Raw genomic sequence first — 25,774 nt, 5'->3', positions numbered from 1 at the left:
CCTACGCGGCGCCGGCTCTCCCACCCAGGCCTCTCTGCTTCAGCGCCGTCCCGGCCGTGGGAGTCGGCGGGCGCAGTCCACAGCTCCACGGAAACACAGCCGTCGGGGTTCCGGGTGCGCCCGGCCACGGCCCCGCCCACGGCCCCGGGGTCCCGCCCCTCGCCCTCAGCCCCCAGCCAACTGTCTTTAGGGTCCCCCGGGCGCGCCACGCAGACCCGCAGCGACTCCGCAGGGACTGCGATCCCGTGCCCCCAGTCGCTCTCGCGCTGCTGCTCCGGCCGCCCAGCAGCTCTGAGGATGGAGAGGAGGGCGCGGAGCTCCTCCAGGGAGTCCCGCGGGCGAGGCGGCAGGTCCCCGCACAAGGAGAACAAGAGAGCGAAGGCCGAGAGGAGCGGCGGAAGCCGCAGACACCGGGAGGCTGGGCCCGAGCCGTCGGGCTCCGGACGGGCGGGGACCCCGGGGGAGCCCCGAGCGCCCGCCGCCACGGTGGTGGACGTAGATGAGGTCCGGGGCTCCGGCGAAGAGGGTACCGAGGTGGTGGCGCTACTGGAGAGCGAGCGGCCCGAGGAAGGTACGGATCCGGCACCGTTATCTGCTGCCTTTCCAGGTGGTAACTAAGGGGTGTCAGATAAGGTGGAAAGGGTCATCCCACGAGACCCACTGAAGCCAGAGCAGACTGCTGGATGCTCAGGTTCCCAGGAACGGAAAGGCGTAAGTTAGGAACCCAGCAAACTGCTATGGTGAGCAAAGAACATCAGAAGAAATACAAATATCGCTATTTACTGGTCTCGGAGCCAGCCTTGGATGGGAGTGGGGAGGGAGTGTAGTACAGGTTGGGGACCAATCAACTTGGCAAAGGAGCCATGAGCTTTTTTTTTTGTGGCCATGGAGGGGCATACGGGCACCTAATTTAAGTAAAGACATGCATGAGCTGGTGGCTGTAGGCAGTTATGTGGCTTATTCTTCTTCCCGCGTCCCCACCCCTCGGTCTTACCTAAAAGGATTTTAAACTTCTGGGAAGATGATCATTCTTTCTGAAAAGCAGTCGCAGCAGAGCCAAGTGAGGAAGAGCCACACCTGAGTTTAAATCACAGCTCAACCACTTGCTAGCCATGTGATCATAGGAAGGAACCTTAACCATCTCTCATATAGCAGTGCCTGCTTCAGAGGGTAGAGGTGAGGATACAATGAGAAAAGGCACCCAAAGCACTTTGCACAAAGTCTGGAACAAAAACATACTCAATTCCAGCTGCATCCTTGCAAGCTAAAGAAAGGAAAATTAGATCAAAGAAGGGAATGCAAAGAAAGGTGTCTCTTTTGCTTCTGCAGGAGAAACAACTCTTGGGAAAATTTTATCTACCTCCAGTCTTTTTTATAATGAGTGGAAGAAAAAAAATGATTACCACTTTAGTGGGATGACAGATGTTAAAAGAAATTAAATAAGGAATAGTGTATTATATTGCTTCCTGCTGGCTATGAAGTTTTAACATTTCCTAGTTACCAGCAATGCAGTACATGCTGAATCACTGAAAGCTACCATTTAAGGAAGATTTCCGCAGTTGGGGTGTAATTTAAACGGGTCATGTTAATACCGTTTTGCCCCGTTGATGATACCCTTTCATCAGTCAGAAACCTCTGTTCAGTAAATGGTTGCTGGATTCAATGCTGAGGTTATAAGGCTTGTTACTGTTAGGCAGCAGATCACACTGGTAGGGTAGGCAAGTAAGGGAGCCACCACTTATGAAACCCCTACTATATGCCAGGCACACACTGGGTGTTTCACTGAGTTATTTAATCCCTCACCATCCTCTTATCACAGATGAGGAAACATGCTCTGAGAAATTAAGTAACATGCGCAAGTCCTGTAGCTGGGAAGTAGAGAAGCCAAAATCCTAGAGTAAGACAGTCTGATTCAACTGCTCACCCTTGCTTGGTGCTGCCCCTAATTTCTGGTCATGGTCCTACTGGCTGTGGCCTTGGGCACCTCTGTGGGCCTCAGTCCCTCCAGCTACAGAGTAACTACAGCAGGAGACCCCAAGCAATGGGCGAACAGTCCCACTAAGGATGAAGTGACCTTTACTGAGCCCTTGTATGGGAGGTTTCTGAAGCTCACGGGGAACACAGAGTAACGTCCCCTCCTCTTTCTCACTTAGCACCGCACTCCCAAAGGCAGGCTACTTAAGACGGGAGAAATGAAAAGGCACTTCACCTCACCAAAATGTTGGGGACTCTCAGACAATGTTTAAAGACTTTTCCTGCTTGAATAATTAATGTTTCACTATTCACTTAAACCAAACAAATTGGCTATTCAAGCAACTTATTCTAACAGAATAGTATTTTGGGGGTAAATCGTCACGTTAGTTTTGAGGATATAAATTAGTTTTCTATTCATATCTCTCACTACTGTATAAAGGAATTTTTGAGGCCTTTCTTCACTTATAAAGTGTAATTTTTTATATGCATTTGTTTATTTTTACTTGCCATGGCTACCTCTGGCAACTGAAACATATTTATAAACTAATTAAAAATGGCAATGATACTGTTAGTCATTGCCCTTGAAGAAGAATATTATAAAAATTAATATGCTGGTAGAGCAGCATTTCCCAGAGTAGGTTCCATGAGAAATAAGTTCCATAGAATATCAATGAGTGCTCCTTAGAGAAAATATTACCTGGACAAATGTGAGTAAACAAAACTAAGAATGCTTTGCGAGATTTTCATAGCTTCAATGTCCTGAAGAGCACTGGGAACTCCAGGAATGGGATGTAGTGCCTAGTATTCTCTACACTCATTTGCCCAGGAAATTCTTCTTTGGTGGAGCACCCTGTGGAATTTGTATTTTGTAGGATGGCCTTTAGAAACTCCCATACTATGGTATTCAGTGCTGATTTTGTTTTTGTGCTGGTGCATCTTGCATATCTGTCCTCTTCTTCAAGCAATCTGCACATCAATTTGGTGGTGACCTTTCTGGGCATGAAAATCAAATATTCAGGCCTACTAGTTATCCCCTTTGTTCCCATCTCTTAAAAATAAGATTTTAGGCCAGGTGCCATAGCTCATACCTATAATCCCAGCACTTAGGGAGGCTGAGGTGAGAGGAACACTTGAGGCTAGGAGTTTGAGACCAGCCTGGGCAACATAGCGAGACCCCCATCTCTGCAAAAAAATAATTATCCAGGTATGGTGGCATGCACCTGTAGTCCCAGCTACTTGAGAGGCTAAGGTGGGGAGACTTCTTGAGCCCAGGAGGCCAAGGATGCAGAAAGCCATGATTGCATCACTGCACTCCAGCCTGGAGAGAGCAAGACCCTGGCTCAAAAGAAAGAAAAAAAGAAGGAAAGAGAAAGAAAGAAATAAGACAGGAAGGCAGGAAGACAGGAGGGAGGGAGGGAAGAAGGGTGGAAGGGAGGGAGGAAGGGTGGGAAGGAGGAAAGGAAGGAAGGAAGAAAGGAAGGAAAGAAGGAAGGAAGGAAGGAAGGAAGGAAGGAAGGAAGGAAGGAAGGAAGGAAGGAAGGAAGGAAGGAAGGAAAGAAGGAAGGAAAGTAGACTTTACAATTTCCTAATTTTTAGTCACCTTCTAGCCTTCTATGATATTTTTAAACTGGCAAATAATATTCCTTTGGTCAGTTTTCTAGTACCTGGAGGTTAAAATTCTTGAAATTTTCATAACTCTTACATTTAAATCATTTTCACTCCTCCTTTCTTCTCACATTCAACTAATATTTATTGAGCACATGTATGGTTGCCAGGCACTATTCTAAGCCCTGGGGGCATAGTGTAAATAAGACAAGACCCCAAGAAGCTTGTGTTCTTGAGGCTGACTTTCCTTGATATTGTTTCATTTACCACCCAAGCATCTTGGATGTTCTGAACCCCAGTTCCTTATCACTTTTTCATACACATTAGTAGGTGATTATTACCCCATAAAGGTAATTTTCAAAGACTATTGAGATTAACACCTTAATGCAGGTGTTAAAATGGTGGAATTTCAGACATTAAGGCAGGTAATGGATGGGGAAGTTATTTCATGGAAGACAAGCCTCTGGACACGTGGTTGGAATCACTTAAAACAAACCAGACAGAAGATGGCCAAATAGGAACAGCTCTGGTCTGCAGCTCCCAGTGTGATCGACACAGAAGACGGGTGATTTCTGCATTTCCAACTGAGGTTCCTGGTTCATCTCAATGGGACTGGTTGGACAGTGGGTGCAGCCCACAGAGGGCAAGCTGAAGCAGGGCGGGGTGTTGCCTCACCTGGGAAGCACAAGGGGTCGGGGGATTTCCCTTTCCTAACCAAAGGAAGCTGTGAGAGACTACCTAGAAAAATGGGACGTTCCTGTCCAACTACTGTGCTTTTCCCAAGGTCTTAGCAACTAGCAGACAAGGTGATTCTCTCCTGTGCCCGGCTCAGTGGGGCCTATGCCCGTGGAGCCTTGCTCACTGCTAGCACAGCAGTCTGAGTTCGATCTGTGAGACGGCAGCCTGGCTAGAGGAGGGGTGTCCGCCATTGCTGAGGCTTGAGTAGGTAAACGAAGCATCCAGGAATCTCGAACTGGGCAGAGTGCACTGCAGCTCAACAAGGCCTACTGCATCTAGACTCCACCTCCGTGGGCAGGGCATAGCTGAACAAAAGGCAACAGACAACTTCTGCAGACTTAAACGTCCCTGTCTGACAGCTCTGAAGAGAGCAGTGGTTCTCCTAGCATGGCGTTTGAGCTCTGAGAATGGACAGACTGCCTGCTTAAGTTGGTCCCTGACCCTTGTGTAGCCTAACTGGGGGATACCTCCCAGTAGGGACCAACAGACACCTCATATAGGAAGATAGACACCTCATATGGGATGAAGCTTCCGGAGGAAGCACCAGGCAGCAATATTTGCTGTTCTGCAATATTTGCTGTTCTGCAGCCTCCACTGGTGACACCCAGGCAAACAGGGTCTGGAGTGGAACTCCAGCAAACTCCAACGGACCTGCAGCTGAGGGACCTGACTGTTAGAAGGAAAACTAACAAACAGAAACGAATAGCATCAACATCAACAAAAGGGTCATCTACACCAAAACCACATCTTTAGGTCACCAACATCAAAGACCAAAGGTAGATAAAACCACAAAGATAGGTAGAAACCAGAGAAGAAAAGCTGAAATTTCTAAAAATCAGAGCGCCTCTTCTCCTCCAAAGGATTGCAGCTCCTCGCCAGCAACAGAACAAAGCTGGATGGAGAATGACTTTGACAAATTGACAAAAGTAGTCTTCAGAAGGTCAGTAATAACAAACTTCTCTGAGCAAAAGGAGGATGTTTGAATGCATTGCAAAGAAGCTAAAAACCTTGAAAAAAGATTAGATGAATGTCTAACTACAATAAACAGTGGAGAGAAGACTTTAAATGACCTGTTGAAGCTGAAAACCATTGCACAAGAACTTCATGATGCATGCGCAAGCTTCAATAGCCAATTCAATCAAGTGGAAGAACTTGTCAGCGATTGAAGATCAAATTAATGAAATAAAGTGAGAAGACAAGATTAGAGAAAAAAGAGTAAAAAGAAATTAACAAAGCCTCCAAGAAATATGGGACTATGTGAAAAGACCAAATCTACGTTTGATTGGTGTACCTGAAAGTGATGGGAAAAATGGAACCAAGTTGGAAAACAGTCTTCATGATATTATTCAGGAGAACTTCCCCAACCTAGCAAGGCAGGTCAACATTCAAATTCACGAAATACAGAAAACACCACAAACATACTTCTCAAGAAGAGCAACCCAAAGACACATAATTGTCACATTCACTGAGGTTGAAATGAAGGAAAAAATGTTAAGGGCAGCCAGAGAGAAAGGTCAAGTTACCCACAAAGGGAAGCCCATCAGACTATCAGCAGACCTCTCTGCAGAAACCCTAAAAACCAGAAGACAGTGGGGGACAATATTCAACATTCTTAAAGAAAAGAATTTTCAACCCAGAATTTCATATCCAGCCAAACTAAGGTTCATAAGTGAAGAATAAATAAAATCCTTCAGAGACAAGCAAATGCTGAGAGATTTTGTCACCACCAGGCTGCCTTACAAGAGCTCCTGAAGGAAGCACTAAACATGCAAAGGAACAACTGGTACCAGCCACTGCAAAAACATGCCAAATTGTAAAGACCACTGATGCTAGGAAGAAACTGCATCAATTAACAGGCAAAATAACCAGTTAGCATCATAATGACAGGATCAATTTCACACATAACAATATTAACCTTAAATATAAATGGCCTAAATGCCCCAATTAAAAGACACAGACTGGCAAATTGGATAAAGAGTCAAGACCCATCAGTGTGCTGTATTCAGGAGACACATCTTATGTGCAGACTCACATAGGCTCAAAATAAAGGGATGGAGGAAGATCTACCAAGCAAATGGAAAGCAAAACAAAAAAAGCAGAGGTTACAATCCTAGTCTCTGATAAAAACAGACTTTAAACCAACAAAAATCAAAAGAGACAAAGAAGGCCATTACATAATGGTAAAGGGATCAATTCATCAAGAAGAGCTAACTATCCTAAAGATATACGCACCCAATACAAGAGCACCCAGATTCAGAAGGCAAGTCCTTAGAGACCTACAAAGAGACTTAGACTCCCACACAATAATAATGGGAGACTTTAACACCCCACTGTCAGTATTAGATCAATGAGACAGAAGGTTGACAAGGATATTCAGGCTTGAACTCAGCTCTGCAACAAGCAGACCTAATAGACATCTACAGAACTCTCCACCCCAAATAAACAGAATATACATTTTTCTCAGCACCACATCACACTTATTCTAAAATTGATCACATAATTAGAAGGAAGACACTCCTCAGCAAATGTAAAAGAGCACAAATCACAACAAATTGTATCTCAGACCACAGTACAATCAAATTAGAACTCAGGATTAAGAAACTCACTCAAAACTGCACAACTGCATGGAAACTGAACAACCTGCTCCTGAATGACTACTGGGTACATAACAAAATGAAGGCAGAAATAAAGATGTTCTTTGAAACCAATAAGAACAAAGACACAATGTATCAGAATCTCTGGGACACATTTAAAGCAGTGTGTAGAGGGAAATTTATAGCACTAAATGTCCACAAGAGAAAGCAGGAAAGATCTAAAATCGACACCCTAATGTCACAATTAAAAGAACTAGAGAAGCAAGAGCAAACAAATTCAAAAGCTAGCAGAAGTCAAGAAATAACTAAGATCAGAGCAGAAACGGAAAGAGATAGAGACACAAAAAAACCTTCGAAAAATCAATGAATTCAAGAGCTGGTTTGTTTTGAAAAGATCAACAAAATTGATAGACTGCTAGCAAGACTAATAAAGAAGAAAAGAGAGAAGAATCAAATAGATGCAATAAAAAATGATAAAGGGGATATTACCACCAATTCAACAGAAATCAAACTACCATCAGAGAATACTATAAACACCTCTTCGCAAATAAACTAGAAAATCTAGAAGAAATGGATAAATTCCTGGACACATACACCCTCCCAAGACTAAACCAGGAAGGAGTCGAATCTCTGAATAGACCAATAACAGGTTGTGAAATTGAGCCAATAACTAACTAATGGCTTACCAACCAAAAAAAGTCCAGGGCCAGACGGATTCACAGCCAAATTCTACCAGAGGTACAAAGAGCTGCTGGTACCATTCCTTCTGAAACTATTGCAATCAATAGAAAAAGAGGGAATCTTCCCTAACCCATTTTATGAGGCCAACATCATCCCGATACCAAAGCCTGGCAGAGACACAACAAAAAAAGAGAATTTTTGACCAATATCCTGAATGAACATTGATGTAAAAATCCTCAATAAAATACTGGCATACCAAATCCAGCAGCACATCGAAAAGCTTATCCACCACGTTCAAGTCGGCTAAATCCCTGGGATGCAAGGCTGGTTCAACAGATGCAAATCAATAAACGTAATCCATCACATAAACAGAACCAATGATAAAAACTACATGATTATCTCAACAGTTACAGAAAAAGCCTTTGACAAAATTCAAGAGCTCTTCATGCTAAAAATTCTCAATAAACTAGGTATTGATGGAATGTATCTCAAAATAATGAGCTATTTATGACAAACCCACAACCAATATCATACTGAATGGGAAAAAACTGGAAGCATTCCCTTTGAAAACTGGCACAAGACAGGGATGCCGTCTCTCAACACTCCTATTCAATGTAGTATTGGAAGTTCTGGCCAGGGCAATCAGGCAGGAGAAAGAAATAAGGGGTATTCAATTAGGAAATGAGGAAGTCAAATTGTCCCTGCTTGCAGACAACATGATTTTATATTTAGAAAACCCCATCGTCTCAGCCAAAATCTCCTTAAGCTGATAAGCAACTTTAGCAAAGTCTCAGGATACAAAATCAATGTGCAAAAATCACAAGCATTTCTACACACCATTAACAGACAGAGCCAAATCATGAGTGAACTCCCATTCACAATTGCTACAAAGAGAATAAAATACCTAGGAATCCAATGTACAAGGGATGTGAAGGACCTCTTCAAGGAGAACTACAAATCACTGCTCAAAAAAATAAAAGAGGACACAAACAAATGGGAGAATATTCCATGCTCATGGACAGGAAGAATGAAGATCGTGAAAATGGCCATACTGCCCAAAGTAATTTATAGATTCAATGCCATCCCCATCAAGCTACCAATGACTTTCTTCACAGAATTGGAAAAAACTACTTTAAAGTTCATATGGTACCAATAAAGAGCCCACATTGCCAAGACAATCCTAAGCAAAAAGAACAAAGCTGGAGGCGTCACACTACCTGACTTCAAACTATATTACAAGGCTACAGTAACCAAAACAGCATAGTACTGGTACCAAAACAGATATATAGACCAATGGAACAGAACATGGGCCTCAGAAATAACACCACACATCTGGTGTTATTTCTGACAAAAACAAGAAATGGGGAAAGGATTCTCTATTTAATAAATGGTGCTGGGAAAACTGGCCAGTCATATGTAGAAAGCTGAAACTGGATCCCTTCCTTACATCTTATACAAAAGTTAATTCAAGATGGATTAAAGACTTAAATGTTAGACCTAAAACCATAAAAAACCTAGAAGAAAACCTAGGCAATACTGTTCAGGACATAGGCATTGGCAAGGACTTCATGACTAAAACACCAAAATCAACGGCAGCAAAAGCCAAAATAGACTAAATGGGATCTAATTAAACTAAAGAGCTTCTGCATGGCAAAAGAAACTACCATCAGAGTGAACAGGCAACCTACAGAATGGGAGAAGGTTTTTGCAAACTACCCATCTGACAAAGGGCTAATATCCAGAATCTACAAAGAACTCAAACAAATTGACAAGAAAACACAACCCATCAAAAAGTGGGCAAAGGATATGAACACATTTCTCAAAAGAAGACATCTATGCAGTTGACAGACACATGAAAAAATGCTTATCATCACTGGTCATCAAAGAAATGCAAATCAAAACCACAATGAGATACCATCTCATGCCAGTTAGAATGGTGATCATTAATAAGTCAGGAAACAACAGATGCTGGAGAGGATGTGGAGAAATAGGAACACTTTTACACTGTTGGTGGGAGACTAAATTGGTTCAACCATTGTGGAAGACAGTGTGGCAATTCCTCAAGGATCTAGAACTAGAATTACCATTTGACCCAGCAATCCCATTACTGGGTACATACCCAAAGGATTATAAATCATGCTACTATAAAGACACATGCACACGTATGTTTATTGCAGCACTATTCATAATAGCAAAGACTTGGAACCAACCCAAATGCCCATCAATTATCGATAGACCGGATTAAGAAAATGTGGCACATATACACCAAGGAATACTATGCAGCCATAAAAAGGAGAAGTTCATGTCCTTTGTAGGGACATGGATGAAGCTGGAAACCATCGTTCTCGGCAAACTATCACAAGGACAGAAAACCAAACACTGCATGTTCTCACTCATAGGTGAGAACTGAACAATGAGATCACTTAGACACAGGGCGGGGAACATCACACACTGGGGCCTGTTGAGGGGTGAGGGACTGGGGGAGGGATATGCATTAGGAAAAATACCTAATGCAAATAATGAGTTAATGGGTGCTGCAAACCAACATGGCACATGTATACCTATGTATCAAACCTGCACGTTGTGCACATGTACCCTGGAACTTAAAAGTATTAAAAAAAAAAAAAAAAAAAGACACGTAAAGTAAAGCTCACTGCTTTTTATATGTGTGTGTTATTTTATCCTTATGCCAGAGATAGAAGATATAGCTCATGAATTAGTCATTATGGGATAGTCATGAGATGTTAGCATCCATATTATATAGTGAAGAAACTGAGGTCCGGAAAGGTCACATGCCTTACTTAAGGTCATCTGGATATGAAACAGGAGAGCCAGAAGTGGAATCCAGACCTTCTTCCCAAATTCTGTGCCTGTTCCAATATACACCCACTCCCTTTCTTTTTTATTTTATTTTTGAGACAAGGTCTAGCTCTGTCACCCAGGCTTGAGTACGGAGGTGCAGTCATAGCTCACTGCAGCCTCAAACTCCCAGGTTCAACATATCTTCCTACCTCAGCCTCCTGCGTAGCTGGAACTACAGGCATGTACTACCAAACCCAGCTAATTTTTAATTTTTTTTTTTTTGTACAAACAGGATCTCACTATGTTGCCCGGGCTGGTCTTGAGCTCCTGGACTCAAGCGATCCTCTCACCTCAGCCTCCCAAAATGCTGGGATTACAGGCGTGAGCCACTGTGCCTGTGCTCCTCCTTTCCAGGAGCCTGCTCCTCCCTAGGCCCTGTGAACTCTTGGCTACTCTGATTTGACTTATTCTAATATTTCCAACAAAGTCTCCAACTTGCTCTTACTCCAATACCAAGGATTGGACCAACAGATGCTCGTCAGTGAATACGGTGAAGTTTCAATATAATTATTCTTTTGCTTTAATTTTTTTAAGGTACCAAATCCTCCGGTTTAGGGGCCTGTGAGTGGCTTCTTGTCCTCATTTCCCTGCTCTTCATCATCATGACCTTCCCTTTTTCCATCTGGTTCTGCATAAAGGTGAGATTCCATGAGGACGCAATAGGTAATTTCCTGAGGCCTCTCACTGGCTACACCATGCTCATTCTCACTTTTGTTTTCTGGTACATGTTTTTGCTCCATGTGGAATGCCCTCACCCCCGACTCACCTTCCAGGATAGCTCTTACTCCTCCAAGACCTTGCTCAAATGTAAACAGGAAGCCTTCCTTGACTCCCCCAGACTGTCATTCCCTTCCCGGTGCTCCTACGTTACTCTGCTTTCACTTCGTTCTAGCACTTACCACATGTATTATATTGGCTATGTCTCGTTCATCTGCATTCTGTGACCAGAATGGATCATGACATCCACTTCACTTCACACACTTCCACAAACTTCTCAGGCAGCTTCTATAGACCATGAGTCATAATTATCTTTGGCCCACAGGTAGTTACAGATGCCTGTCCCTGAAATAAATAAAGACCTGTGTCCGTTCTGGAAGCACCTGCCAAGATGGAATTAGAGGAGCAAGAGATTTATTGGGAGACATTGCCTGTGAAAGATTAACAGGAAAGAAAACAAGAGTAGTCAGGAGAAGCCTTCAGACAGTGATGCAGGCCTGACACTTGTGATATGAGAAGGGGAAGAAAGGATTGGGCGGAAAGAACTTCTGACTGTGGTGCAGCTCTGAGAAAGCCCTGGCCAGCCCAAAAGGGAACTCCAGAGCAAGGTTTGCTTCATAGGAGTCCCACAATGGGCAGAAATGGCACAGCCCTAGTACTCCTGCCATCTCAGTCATTGGCTGGAACTGCTGGGAAGACTGCGTCCTTGGCTGAAACAGTATAACCGCTGCTGGGGCTGTTGTTGGTTTTACTCCTCACAGCAGGCAGCAGCTCTTTCCTCTTCCCCTTCATCTTTCCCTCCCCATTTTCCTCCCCAAGATACACTTTGGTATCTTGTGTTTTTGTTTTCATTTATCTCAAAGTATTTTCTCTTTTTCCTTGTGATTTCTTCTTTAACCCATTGGTTAGAGTATGTTGTTTAATTTCCACATATTTGTCAGTTTCTCAAATTTCCTTGTTATTGATTTCTAATTTAACTTCATTGTAGTAAGAGAATATACTTTATGTTATTTCAATCCTTTTAAATTGTTTAAGCTAGTTTTATGACCTAGCCTATTATCTGTCCTGGAGATGATGTTTCATATATGCTGGAAAAGAATGTGTTATTCTGCTGTTGCTGGGTGGAGATATTCTGTGTAGATGTCTGTTAGGTCTATTTGTTGATAGTGTTATTCAAGTCTTGTATGTCTGTCTAGTTCCATCCATTGTTTAAAGTGGGGTATTGAAGTCTACAGCTGTCACTATTGAATTGTCTATTTCTATCTTGAATTATTTTGGTCTTTTTCCTCATGTATTTTGGAACTCTGTTTTTAAGGTGCATCTATGCTTATCATTGTCACACTTTCCTAATACATTGATCCTTTTATCATTATACAATGTCCCACCTTATTGCTAGTAACATGTTTGCTTGTTTCGAAGTCCATTTTCTCTGATGTTAGGATAGCCATTCCCGCTCTCCTTTAGCTACTGTTTGTATGGTATATCTTTTCTATCTTTTACTTTCAGTCTATTTGTATCTTTGAATATAAAGTGTGTTTCCTATAGACAGTGTATATAGAAGGCAGCAGGCTCTTCTTTTTTTTTTTTTTTTTTTTTTTTTTTTTTTTTGAGACAGAGTCTCGCTCCAGCAGGCTCTTCTTGAAGGGTGACCTGAGCACCTGCATGATTGCCACAAGATCCAACACTGACTCAGCCATAATAGCTTTTGGGAAAGGCTCTCAGGTCTGGTTACTTAAGATGGTAAGCCCTAAGAAGACAATTAGGGAGAGGAAACAAAAGCAGAACCAGGTAGTTATATTTGAGCAAGGTCTTGAAGAAGTAAGACTCCCCTTCATCTCTGGGGAGAATTTGTTTCTTCCAATAAAAGCAGGTAAGAAACGAGCAATGCTAGGAAACCAAGCAACAAGCAATTGGGAATTGCTAGGCATGCTTTAAGAACTGCATACAGTCATTCATTCTCATTGTTTCAAGCAAAGCAGTGTTCTAGCCTCATAAAATTGTAAACTCATGAAGACAAACAAAACATGGTTCCCAACCTCAAAAGACTTACAGTGGGTTAGTAGATCCTGTTACTTTAAGAAGCACACTTCAAAATGTGTTTTGTTTGGCCTCTTTATTACATTTTTATATTTGGCTAGTTATTATTCAATGGAGCTTTTTTAAGTGGAGGGAGGATAAGGAAGGAAAATAAATTTGTCTATAGTCACAAATCATTCTTTCATTTATTCAATAAATATTTATTGAATACTTACAATGTATCAGGCATTTTTTAAGCACTGAGAAAATAAAGATTAATTCCATATCATCAAAGAGTGGGGCATATATTAATATCTAAATAAGCAGACCAAGTTAAGTCAGTGATAAACATGCAATTGAACTCAGATTCTAATACTGGGTCAGAAAGTGAAGTTTATTTTTAAAGTAGTGTGCAGTAACTTCTCTATTTCTCTTCTAACAGATGTTCTCCAGAATATTTTTGTCATGTGTTAGTAGTATTAAAAGTATCTCTGCACATTTTCAGGGTAAACACGAATTTTCTAGATCTATCACCAATGAAAATTGACAAATTAAAATCAAATTGAGGCCGGGCACGGATGGCTCACGCCTGTAATCCCAGCACTTTGGGAGGCCAAAGCAGGTGAATCACCTGAGGTCAGGAGTTCGAGACCAGTCTGACCAACATGGTGAAACCCCATCTCTAGTAAAAATACAAAAAATTAGCCATGCGTGGTGGCTCACGCCTATAATCCCAGCTACTCGGGAGGCTGAGGCAGGAGAACCACTTGAACCTGGGAGATGGAGGTTGCAGTGAGCCTAGATCACGCCACTGCACTCCAGCCTGGGTAACAAGAGCAAAACTTTGTCTTAAAAAAAAAAATCCAATTGAATCATTTTGAAGCAGCCTCAGAAGAAATTGCATTCTGAAACAAAATATCACAAGTGGTATTAAAATATACTTCCTCTTTCTGTTAAATGGCTAATGAGTAATACATATAAAAGCTAGGAATGCAGAAGTCACAGTAAAATACAAGATTTAACATGCCTTGATAAGATTAATTTAGGGAAAGTTGGCCATGGTTTTTTAGATAATCATAAGTCTTTAATCAAAATTCTGTCCGTGGGTTCAAAAATTAACATGGTGAATATACTTTTCCATTTCTGAAATTTTATACTTACTAAATACAGATTTTGGAAACAAGTATTAATAGAAATTTTTTCTTGGTTCTCAAAAAATTTCTGATATCTAGGATCATTCTTATGCCAAGGCCTTTTGAAGACTTTATTTTTCTTTCTAGGAGTGATTTGAAAGGATTAAATTTCTCTTTAGGTCGTACAAGAGTATGAAAGAGTAATTATATTCCGACTGGGACATCTGCTTCCTGGAAGAGCCAAAGGCCCTGGTAAAAAAACACTCTTTTTTTCCTAAACATCTCCCTCCTGACTTGCCAATTTCTTCAACCCACGCAGATTGGTAATATGTACCTCAGATTACATGAAGTAACTTGATTCATGACACTTGCATTTTCCAATCTGTTACATATAATATAGGTTATTAAAAAATTCTTCAGAGACCATTACTACTAGGTCATAGGTAGCCAAGAGAGAGAATTGGTACAGAGAGCCCACATGCCAGGGTGAGGCTTGCTGGAATAGCAAGTTAGCTTAGGACCAATGGCTGGGGACTGGTTTGAGTACAATGTGGATATGGTCAGAGCCCTGTGAATTCTCAGAGAAAAGCTGAGCTAGTTCCTAATCCATGTGCTCAGATCCAATCATGGGAGATAGGTGAAGTTTGGCATTCAAATAACAAATTGGTCTTCAGTTACAGGGATTTTAAAAACAGATTAAGCATTTCTTGTGGCTCAGACTCTGTGCTAACCATAAGACATGGTCTCTGATCTCAGGACCTTAAGATCTAGTGGAGTTGATGTCCACAGGTCCAAGCTCATTATGGGAGACAGATAGAAGTATGGTCAGTCTGAAAGGTTTAGTAGTGGGGGGTTGGAGATCTAAGTCAGCCAGGAAAGTATGAGGAGCAAAGTCCCACTGTGTATATATTGGAGAGGGTCTGAGTTTCAGGACACGCCCGCAGAGACCAGACTAGGGACAAATATCAGAGTTTGAAGATTCAGAATGAATATACGAGTCCACACAAAAGTAGAACCAGACCCTGTAGTTCCAGGACAAAGAACATCTTGCTCTGGCCCTGGTTTTCGGGAACCTTCTCAATTGGCACTGAGGAGGACTAGTAGCTGACTAGTATCCTGGACTCTGTGAGGTGCTGCTTGTTTCAACAAAGCTTTGGCTCTTGCAGGAGCCCACAGAATCCAGTGGGCTCTCACAAAATCTCAATAAATCAATCTACAAATCTTTACTGCACATTGATCCTGTATATTATATTGGGTGGGTGAGGACTAACTAGCCAACCGGAAAGCTGGTATCATGATAATTGCTATTCTGATTACTTCTGGGGCCCACTTTCTAAGGAATATGACATAGAGGTTGCTGGCTCTAAAGTTTGACACCTGGGTACACTCATGGATTCAAAAACAATTTTAGAGAGCACCTAAAAGGCACTAAGACAGACACTAAGGCTAACAATAGTGTATAGGACACTACTTAGGGAGTTCAATTCTAGTGAAAGGACAGACATGCAACTGAGATCTGGGGAGGCCAGTACCATGACTAAAAGGACCACACAGCCCAGTTTGCTGGGGACAATCCCTGTTTATACCTATTGTCCTGGAGCAAATTATAATAGTGCTCTCCTTTTACCCTCAGGTGGAGGTGGGATGGGTCAATGGTCTGTAATGAGAGGCTAGGAAAAGTAATGTAGTGTGCAACCTGACCCCAAAAAGGTGAAACCCAAACAGGCTTCATGCTAGTTATTTATCTGTCACTTCCTCCTCCCCTTCTTCTAGGTCTTTTCTTTTTTTTGCCCTGCCTGGATACCTACCACAAGGTTGACCTTCGTCTCCAAACTCTGGAGATACCTTTTCATGAGGTAAGCCAGTTGATGGCTTTTGCTTTCTCTATACATTTTCCATGGTCTACCTACCATGGACAAAATGATTATTTATGCTCAAAAGTAGGAAATAAAAATAATGATATGGACTACTTCAGAACTTAAAACTTTTGTGCATCAAAGGACACAATTAACAGAGTGCAAAGGCAACCTAGGGAATGGGAGAAAATATTTGCAAATCATGTATCTCATAAAGGGTTAATATCTAAGATATATAAAGAACTCATACATCTCAACAACAAAAAAAAATAAGCAACCTGATTTAAAAAATGGGCAAAGAACTTTGTGACAGTTAACTTTATGTGTCAGCGTGGCTAGGCCATGATCATTAGACCTATATTTGGCCAAACACATCTGGATGTTATTGTGAAGGTACTTTTTTAGATGGGATTAACATTTAAATCAGTAGACTTTGAGTAACGCAGATTACCCTCCCTAATGTGGGGTGGGCCTCATCCAATTAATTGAAGGGCTCAAGAAAAAGACTGACCTCCCTTTGAGGAGGAGGGAATTTTGCCAGTAGAAAAAATAAACTCTTCCCTGGGTCTTCAGCCTGAAGATGTTAGACATACTAGCTTCCATAAGCACATGAGCCAATTCATTAAATCAATACTTTTTTATCTCCCCACCCCAGCATACCTATATGTGTATGTGTGTGTGTGCATATATGTGTATGGTGACGCCCAAACACACACACACACACATTATACAGTTTCTCTAGAGAACCCTAATACAAACTTCAACAGACGCTTCTCAAAAGATGACATACAAAGAAGATGAAGATATATAAATGGGCAAGAAGCACATGAAAAGATGCTCGGCATCACTACATTAGGAAAATACAAATCAGTATCGCAAGATATCACTTTACACTCATTAACATGGCTACCGTTTTTTTAAAAAAACGGAATATAACAAGTGTTGAAGAGGATGTAGAGAAATTGCAACCCTCGTGCACTGTTGGTAGGAAAATGTAAAATGGTGCAGCCACTGTAGCAAACAGTATAGCGGCTCTTCAAAAAATTAAAAATAGAATTACTGTATGACCCAGCAATTCCACTTCTGCATATTTACCTAAAATAATTGAAAGCAGGGCATTGGAGAAATATTTGTACACCTGTATTCATAACAGCATTATTCACAATAGCCAAAAGGTTGAAGCAACCCAGGTGTCTACTGATGACTGAAGAGATGAATAAACTGTGATCTATAACCTACAATGGAATATTATTCAGCCTTAAGAAGAAAAGAAATTCTGACATTCTACAAATGGATGAACCCTGAGGACATTATGCTAAGTGAAATAAGCCAGTCACAAAAAAACAAATACTGTATGATCCTACTCATATGAAGCACCTAGAGTAGTCAAATTCATAGAAACTAAAAGTAGTATGGTGGTTGCCAGGGGTTGAGGAGAAGGAGAAATTGGAGAGTTACTGTTTCATGGGTACAGAGTTTCAGTTTTACAAGATGAAAGAGTTATGGAGATGGATGGTGGTGATAGCTGCACAATATTATGAGTGTATTCAGTATCACTGAACTGTATACTTAAACATGGTTAAGATGGTAAGTTTTATGGTATATGTATTTTAACACAATAAACAAAATTGGGGAAAAAACTCACCCCCAATCCTGTTACCCATAGTTAACTGTTGATATTTTGGAGTATACCCTTTCAGATTTTTCAGTGTATGTGGTTATATTTATAGATTATATATATATATATAATATGCAGATATTATATATATGTCATATATATCATATATATGATCATCTGTATGACATATATATATCACCTATAAATATATATATTTTATATATATATATATATCGTACCATATATACTATTTTGCAATGTGTCTTTCTTAACCCAACAATATATTGTGGTCATCTTTTCATATATTAGCTAAATGCTTCTATCCCTTTATTTTAAATGGACATACAGCATTTCATTTAGTGGCTGTATCACAATTTACTCAACCAATTCCCTATTGTTGATATTAAATTCTTTCCAATTTGTATTCCAATTAGCAATACTGAGTAACATCCTTATAGCTAAACCCTTAAAATAGGTCCTTATGATCAATATAAAAAGGGAAATATTAAGACATCTTTCTAGGGCTTGTGATGTGTATCATCAAAGCACCCCTAATGTACGCTCTAGCAAGCAATGCATTAGAGCGCTTGTTTCCTAGAACGTGCTTCTCTTTTAGCAGATTTTTTATTTTGGTATCAGTTTAGAAAAACCTTGTTTGGAATCAACAGAATGTCTTCATATGAGAAAATTATTTCCAATTTTTTTTTACAAAACGATTTACCACAGGATTAAATTGTGCGTTCTTTCGTGTATTTGAAAAAAAATTCATAATTTTCAAAAACGTGTATTTTGAATAAAGGGTGGGCCAACTCTCTTTTAAGAGTGGAGAAAATTCCCTTTGAACACATTTAGTTCCTCTATCCCCACATAGGAAAGGAGCCCAAGAATCAAGCCTGTCATCCAAACTTTTTTCTGCCTAGATCGTGACCAAAGACATGTTTATAATGGAGATAGATGCTGTTTGCTACTACCGAATGGAAAATGCCTCTCTTCTCCTAAGCAGTCTTGCTCATGTATCTAAAGCTGTGCAATTCCTTGTGCAAACCACCATGAAGCGCCTCCTAGCACATCGATCCCTCACTGAAATTCTTCTAGAGAGGAAGAGCATTGCCCAGGATGCAAAGGTACTTAGATAAACGTAATGGCCAATATGTTGAAATATTTATCTTTTATTCATTTGTTCATTGGCCATTTATTAAATCTTCCATGGCCAGTTCCATCCCTTAGGGACCATCCCTTTGGGAGCTTATAGCTAGTTAGGAGGTTGCCAAATTGACTCTGAGTCAATTATAGTTATCAGTATGGTGCTTGTTAATCAGTCATTGCCACAGTTTTTGCTCTCAAACCTACTCCAATGACTTTAAATTCATCCCCAAGTACTCACCTAGTATGAAGTATTGAGAATGATTGCTGGCAGGAATGGTGGGGTTGGTGGGAATGGACAGGAGGGGTTGGTTGTACACAAAGATGATAAGGCATGGTTTCCCAGGAGCAAGCTGAGCAAGCTCATCCATGGCCAGGGTCGGTGGCTTTGATTCTTACCAAGGCAGATAGGCAAAAGGTATGCAGAGGAGAAGTGAGAAGACAGCAGGATTCCAGGCAACTGGCCAGTGGAGTGGCAATTACTACCAGTAATGGAGCCTGTCACTGAAGCCGTGGGGACACCCAGGCCCAGAACTGGGTTAGGAGGTTGTGAATCATGGTAGTTGGAAAGAGGACCTCAAATAGAGGGACCCCAAGAATCCAAGGCACTGGTAGTAATTGTGCTTTATGGGATGTCCCCCTGCCACCCTCCCTTCCTTATTCATCCTTCTCCTTTAAAGGATAAAGTCCAGACACTTGACATTCAAGCTTGCCCTTGTTACACTGATTATAATATATATACAAATGTTCCTTGATTTATTATAAATCCATCATAAAGCAAAAAATATCATAAGTCAAAAATGCATGTATCCTAATAAACCCATGATAAAAGTCAAAAAGTGTCAAACTATTGCAAGTTCGGGACCATCTATCTAAGACATTAATTTTCCCAGACTATGACCTCCATAGCAGCAGGGACTATTTTATCCATCTCTTGGTCCTCAGCACAGGTTTATCACACAGCAGGTAGATAATGTTTTTTGGATAAATGAATAAATTAACCCAAATGTTGTAGTCTCACCTCTTGCCATCCTTCTCCCACTGAATCTAATACTCCAACCTACTTTAGCTTTTGTCCAGCATTCAGCACTTTCATGCTCCCATTGCCTCCTCTTGGGCTGTATCCTCTGCATGGAATACTTCCCTTTTCTCCACAGGCAAGATTTTATTTGTCCTTCAAGACGCCACCTATTCTGTGATGTCTTTATCAACATTCCCTACTCTCACCCATACCCCCAAATCAGTCTTCTCAGGGTCCTCAATGCACTATGCTTACTGTTTGTCTAACCACTAAAAAATAATGAGAAAATACGTGTAAAAAGAAGAGTTTGGGTCAACATGGAGAGCTCCATGCCCTGCCCCTCCTTTCCAGAATCCACAGTCCATTTTCTTCCCTTTCTTGTTTCCAACTTCAGTCAAGGGGGTGGACAGGACTGGGAAGCAGGAAGAAACTGGAGCCACCAGCATCAGTTGTAGAAGTGAGAACATCCTATAAGTGAAAGACATTTGGAAGAGAGACTAGACACTGGTTCTCAACTCAGTACATTTTGAAACAGATTTTTAAAATATATCTGTATTAGCTCCTATTACTTCTGTAACAGACTACCACAAACTTGGTGGTAGTTTTCTTAGTTTTGAAGACCAGAGTCCAAAATCAGTTTCACTGGGCTAGAGTCCAGGTGTCAGGCTGGACCAATTCCTTCTGGAGGTTCTGAGAGGAGAATCCGTTTCCTTGCCTTTTCCAGCACCTGGTGGCTACCTGTATTTCTCAGCTCATGGCACCTTCCTCCATCTTTAGAGTGCATCACTCCAGTCCCTACTTCCATCATCACATCACTTTCTCCTCTTCTGTAGTCAAATCACCATTTGCCTCTCCCTTATAAGGACGCCTATAATTACATTTAGGGCCACCTGGATAATCCAGGATAGTATCCCCATCTCAAGAGCCTTTAACTTAATCACACCAGCAAAATTCCTCTTGGGGTAACATTCACAGATTCCAGGGATTAGGACATGGGATATCTTTGGGGACCATTATTCAGCATACCACACCATCTTCAACTGCACAGATATTTATTGGGTGGCACTATGCAAGTTAAACAACTCCTTGCAAGGCACTGTGAAGTTAAATAAAACAGGCAGATAATGTCCTTTCAAAGGGAATCTTCTTCCTTAGTACAGAACAATGGCCATCAGGGTTTAGGCTCTACCACCTGGAGGCCCTCACTAACATCTGAATTCTTCTCTCCACAGGTTGCCTTGGATTCAGTGACCTGTATTTGGGGAATCAAAGTGGAGAGAATAGAAATGTGGGTAGGAAATTAACTAGGAAGAACAGTATGATAAAGGAAAATATTCTGGTTTCATTTTAAATTTTTCATTTGAAAAATTATTTTCATTGAGTACTATAGCTATATCAGCATAAATCTATAAAAAAGAGAAACAAATTATCTAATATCTTACAGCCATAACACAATCACTATAACATTTGGACAAATTACTCTGATTGTTTTTTCTCTATGCAGCTAAAAAATTGTTTTAGATAAAATTTACATGACATTTCCCATTTTAGGCCAGGCGCAGTGGCTTGCACCTGTAATCTCAGTACTTTGGGAGGCTGAGGTGGGTGGATCGCTTGAGGTCAGAAATTTGAAACTAGCCTGGGCAACATGGTAAAACCCTGTCTCTACTAAAAATGCAAAAATTAGCTGGGCGTGGTGGCACATGCCTGTAATCCCAGCTACTAGGGAGGCTGAGGGAGGAGAATCGCTTGAACCTGGGAGGCAGAGGTTTCAGTAAGCCAAGATCATGCCACTGTGCTCTAGCCAGGACCACAGAGTGAGACTTTATCTCAAAAAAAAAAAAAGAAAAAAAGAAAAGAAAATTAGCCGGGGCTGGTGGCAAATGCCTGTAATCTCAGCTACTCAGGAGGCTGACGCAGGAGAATCACTTGAACCCAGGAGGCGGGAGCTGCAGTGAGTCAAGATTGCCCATTGTACTCCAGACTGGGTGACAGAGTGAAACTGTTTCAAAGAAAAAAGAAAAAAGAAAGAAAAAAAGAAATGTCACATTTTTGCCATTTTAAACTGCAGTTTTAGTATAATATATTTACAAATGGGTACAGCCATCACTACTATCTAATTTCAGAACATTTTCATCATCCCAAAAGGAAGCCTGTGTTCATTAAGTGGGAACCCCCCATTTAGTTTCTTAATTTAGTTTCTTAAATTAGTTTCCAACCACTAATTTAGTTTCTGTCTCAATGGATTTGCCTCTTCTGGACATTTCACATAAATGGAATCATACAATATATGGTTTTTTGTGTCTGTCTTCTTTTCACTTAGCATAATATTTTCAACGTTGAACCATGCTTGAGCATGAATCAGTACTTCATTACTTTTTATGATCAAATAATATTTTGTTGTTTGAGGCTATACCACATTTTATCTGTTCATCAGCTGATGGAAATTTGGGTTGTTTCTGCTCTTTGGCTATTATGAATAATGCTAGAGCAAGCATTGATTTGCAAGTTTTTGAGTGAACATGTTTTCAATTCTCTTGGGTCTATATCTAGAAGTAGAATTACTGGGTCATATGGTAACTCCATATTTAACTTTTTGAGGGGCAGCTAAACTGTTTTCCATATATGCATTTTTATAGTTATAATCAGGGTCAAAAGACAATTTTGTATCTTTTATGTAATACATTAAGCATTGTTCTTATTCGGTCAGTTGTACCCTTTTCAAAATCAATTCTTCTCTTTTATAAACTTGGATGAATTCCTCTTATCTTTATAATCAGTAATGTTGCTCTTCAAGCCATTGTTCAAATTTATTAGTTGAGGTTTAGATTACAACCTAAGTGGAAAAACTGAGCAGAGCTCATCAATACAAAACCTGCTGAGCTAATGATAAGAAACCACAGCTCTACTGTAGCATCAGCAATAATACAAACCTGCATTTGAGGCATCGACCTTGGAGATGCCCTTCTCTGCCTACTTTTGACCTCAGAAGTCTAGGGATGGCACACTCAGAATTTGCTACTCATCATGAGACAGCAGTAGAGAGGCTTGCAAATCTCTGTGAAAGCTCTGGCCCCTAAATCACAGCTGCACACCTACATGCCTGCATTCTTCTTTTTCAGTAAAGATGTGAGGTTGCCAGCTGGGCTTCAGCACTCGCTGGCTGTGGAGGCCGAAGCGCAAAGACAGGCCAAAGTGCGGGTGAGCACTCCATCCTCCCACCCAGACTGCTCTTTGAGGAAGGCCTGCTGGTGGAGAACATTTCCCCTTTGCTTCCTTACTGTCCATTCATTCGGCACTGGGCAGAAGCGGTCTTGGGCCCTTACAACTCTGTTACAATTGCTTGCTCTCTTAAAGTGTGTTAATAGTCCCCTGACTGACTAATGCAACTCCTCTCCCTCTCTGAAGCTACTGATAATAGTGACCACCCACTGCTTGAGTCTCACCTTCCCTCTCTCTCCTTAAAGGTATCTCCTCCACACACATCAATCTTCTTTAGTGCTGGCATCTTTTCCTGGGTAATCATAGTCACCCTAACTTCTAGATATTCCCTAGAACTGTATCCCAAGCTTGGCACAAGTTTTGGAGGGACAACCACGATCAGGGTCCAGTTCTCTCAATGCCAGAGCCAAGAGAAGGCTGTGCTACTCAACTCCACTCAGACATGGCAGCAAGAAGCAAAGATGCAGGCAGCTAGCAGCTTCTAGTGACTGAGGTGTGGGTGAGGGGGCCTTGGGAAGAGGAAAATGAAGAATGAAGGGAGGCAGATTTCTCTGAAAGAACAGAGCAGGTGAAGATAAAAACCAGTACCAGTAAAAGGATCATTGCCTGTGGACCACTGAGGGGAGGTGAGGATGAGGAAGGGGAGGAGGATAGTCCCCAGGGCAGTTGCTTCTAGATCTCTGAGTGAAGTCCTCTTCACCCACTTTCAGGTGGCATTTGGGTAGTGAGCTCAGCACCTTCTCTTCAGAAATGCTTACCCATTCACTTTGCCTAAGTTGGGGGTCACCCTTTCACGTCATGCCTTTGCATAGAATGCTGGCTAATCTTTTCTCTATGTTGGCAAAATTCTGATCTTTCAAGGCTTACCGGATGCTAATAACTCCCCTAATACTTCATTTATACTTGTCATGGCTCCTAACAAATTCCACCTTAAATTGTGATTAATAGTGTGATCTGTCTCCCCAGCTCAAGACCCTTCAGAAAGAAGAATAAACCTGTTCTATGCTTAACAGTGCTTGCCACATAGTAGATGCTCAGTGCTAGTCTGCTGAGTCACACTGCATAGTGGTGAAGCCTTCAGGGAACGAAGAACAATCACTTTGCTTTTCATCGCATCTGTTTTCTAGATGATCGCTGCAGAAGGGGAGAAGGCTGCTTCTGAGTCCCTGAGGATGGCAGCTGAGATTCTGTCAGGCACCCCTGCTGCTGTTCAGCTTCGATACCTCCACACCCTTCAGTCTCTGTCCACAGAGAAGCCTTCCACTGTGGTTTTACCTTTGCCATTTGACCTCCTGAATTGCCTCTCTTCTCCCAGCAACAGAACTCAGGGAAGCCTCCCCTTCCCAAGTCCTTCCAAACCTGTTGAGCCACTAAATCCTAAAAAGAAAGACTCTCCCATGTTATAGGAAAGATGGGGTGTAATGTGACTGTAAAGGGGCCTGCCATAGAAAAGCCACATCCCTGAGGGAGGCACTCTGTCCTCATTCCCTGCCCTTCCTTTGGTGGCCATATGGAATGGCCACGGAATACACGAAGTCACAGTGCACTATCCATGAGAAGACGGTGAAACGATGTAATGACAGAGAAGGCAGATAACACGTTTCCATGACTCATCTAGTCAGAGCAATTAAGGGAAACAGCTTTGGGCAAAATTCTTTGGAAAGAATTTTGAGCCTAGATGTGGTTAAATTTTGACTTCTGGGAACTTGGTTCAGATGTCCTTTTCACTGTATGTCCTCTGGCCCCTTTGGCAAGGTTGTCACAGCTCCCACAGCCCTTCCTACAAGCACCTATCATTGGGCTTGTCACACTCTATTGCTCTTCTGCCCTAAAGATGCAGTCTTCTCTTCAACGAGGCTACCAGTTCTTCAAAGGCAGACCTTAGTTTTCCTCAACCACACTCAATCTTTTTGCTCCACCCTGAATTCCTCACACCTAACCCTGATAGTTACCTAAAGTGACACTTAAATGTTTCATAGTGAATGCAAAAAAGAGAGATGGACTTGGAGGCAGATATAAAATTTATGCCCAATTAAAGCATTTAAAAGGAATTATTTTTGTGGAGACTCCTTTTTTAAATAAAGAAATAAATTAAAGGACAAAAACATCTGACACATGTGGCTTAAAATCTGAGGGAGAATCACTATAAATAGTGGGCCCGAGAGTAATCTATTTTCAGTATAGAACTTACCAGCTTGTTTATTTCTTCAAACAGTAATAATATTAGGTAACCTATACATGCCCTGACATATTGTTTTCTTATACAGATATTTCTTAATATAGATACATTTCTCTAAGTCTTATTTTCCATTAATTTGCCTTATACAATTAGAAATGCATATCTGCAGAAAAAAATAAGCCAAGTAAATAAGAAAGCATATCTATATGTACAGCAAATTCTCTATAAACTTAAAAAAGTCACCAACATTATAAAACATTACTAACATTACTAAAATAATATTAGGAAAATGCTACTTATAATAGGCATTTTCATATTGCTGGCACAGAGAGAGGGTAACTCTCCCGAGTGCCACAGTATTTGGTTCTCTCTTCCTCAAACTGCCTCTTTATTCTTCATGTTATCTGATGTTATT

The 25,774-nt window shown here is 41.2% G+C and overlaps 1 protein-coding gene across 1 annotated transcript; it reads left to right on the top strand.

The window, feature by feature from the left end:
- Positions 1-214: 214 nt before the first annotated feature.
- On the top strand, positions 215-25,231 carry NPHS2 (NPHS2 stomatin family member, podocin). Its single transcript, XM_010375679.2, has 8 exons — positions 215-571; positions 10,989-11,092; positions 14,500-14,572; positions 16,094-16,176; positions 18,715-18,918; positions 21,191-21,246; positions 23,081-23,159; positions 24,308-25,231. Exons 1-8 carry the CDS (start codon positions 298-300, stop codon positions 24,584-24,586), a joined length of 1,152 nt encoding a protein of 383 aa, XP_010373981.1. The 5' UTR covers positions 215-297; the 3' UTR covers positions 24,587-25,231.
- The last annotated feature ends 543 nt before the right edge of the window (positions 25,232-25,774 follow it).

Source organism: Rhinopithecus roxellana, chromosome 8 (genome assembly GCF_007565055.1).
Source record: "Rhinopithecus roxellana isolate Shanxi Qingling chromosome 8, ASM756505v1, whole genome shotgun sequence".
Lineage (NCBI taxonomy): Eukaryota > Metazoa > Chordata > Mammalia > Primates > Cercopithecidae > Rhinopithecus > Rhinopithecus roxellana.
The sequence above is the reverse complement of the archived record's forward strand: the minus strand, read 5'-3'. Positions and strand labels throughout refer to the sequence as shown.

Excerpts from the sequence above, each read along its gene's own strand:
- NPHS2 (XM_010375679.2), top strand. The coding sequence starts at position 298 with ATGGAGAGGAGGGCGCGGAGCTCCTCCAGGGAGTCCCGCGGGCGAGGC. Across the intron at positions 572-10,988 it reads GAGCGAGCGGCCCGAGGAAG|GTACCAAATCCTCCGGTTTA; the intron begins GTACGGATCCGG and ends AATTTTTTTAAG. Across the intron at positions 14,573-16,093 it reads TGGAAGAGCCAAAGGCCCTG|GTCTTTTCTTTTTTTTGCCC; the intron begins GTAAAAAAACAC and ends CCCTTCTTCTAG.